Source organism: Adiantum capillus-veneris, chromosome 15, assembly GCF_014529385.1.
Source record: "Adiantum capillus-veneris isolate H3 chromosome 15, ASM1452938v2, whole genome shotgun sequence".
Lineage (NCBI taxonomy): Eukaryota > Viridiplantae > Streptophyta > Polypodiopsida > Polypodiales > Pteridaceae > Adiantum > Adiantum capillus-veneris.
Window position 1 is genome coordinate 54,020,310 of NC_140945.1, and position 6,458 is coordinate 54,026,767.

The window sequence follows — 6,458 nt, forward strand, 5'->3', positions numbered from 1 at the left end:
TCTCAAGAGGTTTTTGGATCCCTTGTAATAGAAAGTGATAGTAATTTTTCCGCCGGAGAACCACTATCTTTTTTTACTTTTTATGTAGGTGGAATCTGGGGCTATGAGCTTTCAAGATGTATCATAAGTTACACAATTTGCCTTGATAGGTCACTTATTTTTAAAGAGGTTTCAACCTTTGTACATATAAGACCCTTAGCCACGGTATAAAAGACAACTTTGTAAGGTTTTGAACAGTCAGTTTAATTATAAAAAATAAGCAGATGAGGTTTTCTCTATTCATCGTGAACACCCTCTTTCTAGCAAGATTTCATCTCTTTGCACCACACCGCACGGTTATCGTATCGACAAGACGAGAACATAAGCATGTTAGCGTCGAGGAGCTCTACATGTTGATATCTACATTGCAAGCGTTTCGCGAGATCCGAGCGTCGACTCCCACGACCTTCCAAGTCACATGTCTCACTATCCGAGAGTTTTTTTGAGATTATGTCAGTTGCATTAGATTCCCAAAACTTAGGAGTACATAGTAGGCATGTCCGACATCAGATTCGGTGATCTACAATTTTGTTGCTAGAGAAAATGCCAACAGATTTTAGGTTTGTTGGTCCAGAAGTGTTTTTGACCTAGTAAGGAATGTACCTTCCAAGCATTACAAATGATCCCACATGTTCACATAATCTATATCATCACCAAGGCTTTACAGGGAGCGCGTACCCAATACATCGTTCAGAAATCACCAAAAGGAAGCTAGGTACAAGCCTATTGCAAGCATGTTACAACATCACCAAGGCTTTATAGGGAGCACGTACCCAGTACATAGTCCAGTAATCACCAAAAGGAAGCTAGGTAAAACCATATTGCAAGCATACCGTAGTAAGGGGAGATCCATGAGCTCCATTACCATATGATGCCATCCATCGACTAAAACAACCTCGACACCCGAGAAGCAAGTCGATGAACCACAATAACTTGCTATTTTGGTGAGCCAGGCACCATCCAGAGGAGCTGCCTGATGTACCGGAGGGCAAGCCCTGTTGGGTTTCAGGCCCGTGGCCGGGTTGTGGTCGGCGCCTGCCCATTACCATTTGTTCATATAGCAAATAAGAAGTAGAGAGTCATTGCTCTCTCATGCTCCACCAAAGAACTCTGTGTACTATTCTTCCTTCCCCCCTTCTCCTTCCCTCTCTTGCACTCTCCATCCGTGCCCCTCAAGCACTTAAGGGAGCCTCGCCCACCGATCTCGAGCCAATGTCACCACAAACTAAAAGCAGAGCTACCACCTCTACAACCATCCATGCTGAATTAGGAGCAAAGAAGCCGATCTCCACATTTCTCTCCTGTTGATAAAAAATAAGGGGATGGTGCAGGTCTACACAAGTCCTTGGGTGGGGTTGCTAAGGGCCTCCCTCCCAAGGCACACCCATTCCCTCAAACATCGCCCTTTCCATACCTCATCAACAGTCCATACCTCATCAGCAGACCCACTCGTGCGAAGACACCCCAACCTTGCCACAGGTTACCCAGAGATCCCTACTCATGTGCACCTCGTATGCTGCAAGAAGCCAAACACGCGAGCTCTTGCAACCCTAACAATTTGTCTAGCCCTCATGTAGTGTAGTCTTAATAATATTCAAGTAGTGTAGTTTTTTTTTTCAAAACTCACAATGGTAAGTAGATTATATTGATAGATCCAAAAAATTACAAATTTTTGTCATGCTCGTGACGAGCCATGACCATCTTCAACGGATCATAGATACATCGGCTGAAGGGGGAGCCACCCCACGATAATGGATGAGCCTACACTTTCGCCTATGCAAGTTCATCATTGCACCATCCCTAGTCCTGTTCCACTCCTCAGAGTTCCATTGTTTTTCAATGGCGATGATCGTTACCCTGCTTTCTTGGACTATCTCTATGAACTTGGCCACTTTCATGGATTTCTCAAAGATCTGACTCTTCCTTGTTTTCCAATGTGTTTGAAGTAGGGTAACATCATGAAGCGAATATTGTGGTGGTTCTCGCGTTGGGGATAAAATCTTAGGCATCAGTCTCGCGATTGAACCTTGTTGGCTGAATTTTCGTGATTAGGCCCTTGGAAGCGCTCGTCTGGAACCCATTTTTTTAACAAGCGATTCCATAATGTGGCTTGATCTCCCTCCTCAAACATCAAAAAGTGATGGCATCAACACTGCAAGTAGGGACTATGGAAACCTTTCGAATGAGCCCCTCATCTTCGAAAATGATGCAACAACAATTGCGCTTCTGCTCGCCCAACTTGGGTGCAGACCTAAACCGGGACTTCTACCATAGCAATACCTCACAATTTGTGTTACGATGAGCAATGCTTAGCTCTTGAATACCTTTTCTCCCAAGAAGAGATCATTCTTAAAGAATCCTATTTTCCAGGTCTTATGGACTAATGTAACCAAAAGGTGGGATCCAAGGAGTAGCCATTTTTCCCAAACATACACACTTCCCTTTTAAGGCTTCTCCCAAACATGAAAATTTCACCATATTTTCAACCATGGCTACATCCCTTCGTGAATTTAACCCCTTGTTTCCAACTTTCTATAACTGATGTATTTTAACAATTGGTTCATCACAAATAACAGTTCTTGACAGTAGAAAAGGTGGGGTGGTAGAGCCATACTTTACACTTTCAAGTTCTTCTTATAGTTTATTAGCATCACTGTCGCCTCACGTGAGATATCTTTTCCATGTATATGGCTTATCTAGAATTTAATCTTCGATAAACAATGTAGAATTTAATCTTCGATTGGGGGTAGGGGACCGCCAACCCCCCCACCGCCGGCCCGATGGGGGGGCCGATCCCCTGTCCCCAATCGTACCTAGCTAGGTATGTGGTGCCTCTCAAGCAGAAGCTCTTCATGTAATGCATTGCATGACAAACACCGAAAAAGCCACCGGGCCGGCGGTCCCTGCTCCCAATCGTACCTAACTAGCATTTTCTTTGTCTGCACATTTTCTTGAATACTAAAGGCAATTGTACTTCAAGGTCTGAATCACTCTTCAAAGATTCTATAGATTAATTGACTATTGCACCTTAAAATCTAATGTCTTGACACATGACAGGGATCCAAAGTGGCCTTTTAACCTCCACCAACCGAATTTTCTAATGCCCTTTACAGCCAATAGTGGCCTCATTGTACTCCACTAGCCATTATATTGTGCAATGTTATATTCCAATGGCCAAATTCTACAATGCTTTTAAGACATGAGAGCTGATTTAATACAATTTTCTTTGCTTTTTTCCTACTTTGTGCACCTATCACAATCGGCCTCCAACATTGGAAAAGTCATTGACAAAGATGCTCACGGCTCGTAAAAACCATTTACTAACCAGTAAGAATGACATTTTCAATCATCATTCCGGCCAAAAATCAATGATTTTAGGGAAAATATCCCTTTAATTTGTGAAAATTCCCAAAATACCCCTCAAACTTCAAAAATTCCCAAAATATCTTCCTAAAATGCCCCTCAAAATGTCCAAAATATCCCTTGTTGTGAGATTAAATTTCAATTTTTCCAAAGATAAAAATATTTGTAGCTTTTCATAAGAAGACTGATTCTCTATCAATACAAGATGCTAAAACTATAATTTGAGTTATGTAGGCTTTAAAGATGAATTGCTTCATTATTTTTAGACATAATTGCCCTTTTCTGCGAGGCAATTTGTGACAAACTACATGGTAAGCACTCAAAAACGGATCTCAATTGTCAAAAAGAAATAAAAATTAGAAAATCTTGAACAATCCAAGCGAAATAGATACAAGGGTATTTTGAAAATGTTATAATTTGAGGGGTATTTTGGTAATTTTCCCATGATTTTATTGTTTTTTGTAGCCAATCTAAAACAATCGAAGCCAATAATGGGCCTTTTTTTAGATTACCATTAGGGCAAGGGACACTAATGAGGAGAGCTTTTTCTACATATCTGTGTATTTACAACCAGACTTGCTATCCGTATTACACCCACAAGGGGCCATACTGCGGGAACGACTCCCTCAATGGAGAAGTTGTTAATGAGCTTCGAACTTTCAACCTCGGGGTTACATCACGAAGGCCAAACCAACTGAGCTACAAATTCTAACCGGGTAAATTCAAATCATAATGCTGTTGTTGTTAGCATCAAGCATATGCTACTTATATTCCATAGACAGTTTTGTAATTTTTGCCTTAGGGTAGAGAAAAAATTGAGATTGCATTTTTACCTATACATAGCCAATGCCACGCGGCATGCTTGCCCAAGAGGGAAAGATGGCCTTTATACCATACATGCCACGTTGTCATGTCTACAAGATGAGCTTGCAAAGCTGTTATCCATGGGAGTTGCAAATGGTTGGCAGGGTTTCAAATTCCTTCAGACTGCTGAACAAACACTGCTCTTCCTCCACAAACGAAGAAGACTCGCTGTTTCCAGCGCCGCTCGTCTGCGGCACCTCCGCAATGCCGCCCTTTTGGAGCCGCAGCAACGTCCCATCGCACCTGCTTTTCCCCTTCATTTTCATCAGCCTCAGCTGCAAAGCCATGGTGGTCCATGCCCAATCGGAGCGACTTCTTGCATGCGGCAGCGCCTCGCCAGCCGGTTGCCGGCCTTCCTTGCATACAGAAAGACCATAATTTCTGTCCGCTCCATCGTCTGCTTGGGAATTTCGGTACTCTGCTGCAGCCGCGGCTGCTATCGACTGAATTACCTCTCTTGTTGGGGGCGGCTGTGCATCATGCGATGATGAGTCTCTCGACAAGAGACTGGAAACTGAATTAGCTGAGTGAGGGAAGTTGAGGGAGGCCGTCCGGCCGCGCAAGCAAAGGGAGGCAGCATCGTAAGCGCGAGCAGCCTCCTCGGCAGTAGCGTAAGAGCCGAGCCAGATGCGTTGGCGGCTACGAGGGAGGCGAATTTCGCAAACCCAGCGGCCCCAAGCGCGGCGACGGACGCCCTTCCACCGTTTTTCAATGGATGGTTCAGCCGTCTCAGTCTTACTAACCATGGCCAATGGAGTGCTAAGCTTGATAAGCCCTTAAGGGTTGATGTGGGTATGGACGCAATGGAACAATATGTCAGGAGGTATTTCAAAGGAGAAATGGAGGGCGGCTATGGAAGACAAAGTAAACAGAGAAACCTTCAAACAGGAAAAAGAAGGAAGGCAGTGGGCTTGCATGCAGGAAATCTGCGTGCGCTCATTTAATACCAAGTCGCACTAAAAAACAAAATTTATTCCCTTAAAAGGGCGCCAACTAATCATATGCCCATTGCACTTACAAAATCCCATCCATTATATGACACGGTTCACCAAATAGCATCCGTGACACTTTGGCATATCCAAAAACTGCATTATAGGCCCAACAAGTTGCCTCATGAGGTCCTTAACTATGAAGAGGCTTTTGTTGACCCATCCGCAAATAGCCTTGGTTCACAATGCAGATGCTTTTAATTTCAGTCCACCCATACCTATATCATTACATAGGGCCTATTTTTCTTAATCTACAGCTAATTTTTGAAATGAGGCCGCGCTGAATGGATCGATCGACTTGGGGGGGGTTGTTTAAGTACACTTCCATAGATCCTCTAAAGGGTTTGTTTACTTAAGGACACTTATGCTACTCAGAATAAGTTGCGACCCTCCACGTCGGATGGTGCTTCATGTAGGGGGGGTGGTTGAAGTAGCCCCCAACAAAAAAAACTACACGTTTTAGCCAGTTGCATTGCATTTTTTTCCACTTGTGTGCATTGTTTGTTGCAGGTAGTCAAGGCTATGGGGCAATAATGTTGCGCTTCAAGGGCCCTCCACATGGTCCTATAAATGGGAGCCCCCATGCCCGTGTCATATAGTCCTGAGGTCCTCCCACATAGACCTTATAAAGGTGCTTTAGGAAATTAGGGGGGCATTTAAACATAAAGAGTTGCCCCGTTTGTTGGTCCTTCATAATGCTCATCATAATGCGCTCGACTTGTAGCAGTTGCCTCACGTATCTACTAACGTAATACGGCGATGGGGAGACTCTTGCCACGTGTCGTCTTTTCGAGCTGAAGGCTTGAGACAAAAAAAAAAAGCATGCGCCTTCGAATGAGTATTCTGAAGCTTCGTAGTGGCTCTGCCAGGCTTTCAAGTAAATTTAGTTGCATGGTGAAATTCAAATTTCTTGCAAGCTCATATTCCCTGCTACCGTGTCCCAATGCTCCATAGAGAGAGAGAGAGAGAGAGAGAGAGAGAGAGAGAGAGAGAGAGAGAGAGAGAGAGAGAGAGAGAGAGAGAGAGACACAGAGGCCACGTGCGACAATAGTAAGGTATTTCAAAGGCTTGGGCTGCATCGAGACAGGAATTTTTTTTGTGTGTGCCACTGCAACACTGTGTGTGTGTGTGTGTGTGTGTGTGTGTGTGTGTGTGAGAGAGAGAGAGAGAGAGAGAGAGAGAGAGAGAGAGAGAGAGAGAGAG

The 6,458-nt window shown here is 43.9% G+C and overlaps 1 protein-coding gene across 1 annotated transcript; it reads right to left on the reverse strand.

Annotated features, from left to right (window-relative positions):
- Positions 1-4,206: 4,206 nt before the first annotated feature.
- LOC147440682 (uncharacterized) lies at positions 4,207-5,253 on the reverse strand. The gene has a single exon (XM_086483563.1). The coding sequence runs from the start codon at positions 5,010-5,012 to the stop codon at positions 4,341-4,343; it is 672 nt and encodes a 223-aa protein (XP_086339689.1). The 5' UTR covers positions 5,013-5,253; the 3' UTR covers positions 4,207-4,340.
- Between the last annotated feature and the right edge of the window lie 1,205 nt (positions 5,254-6,458).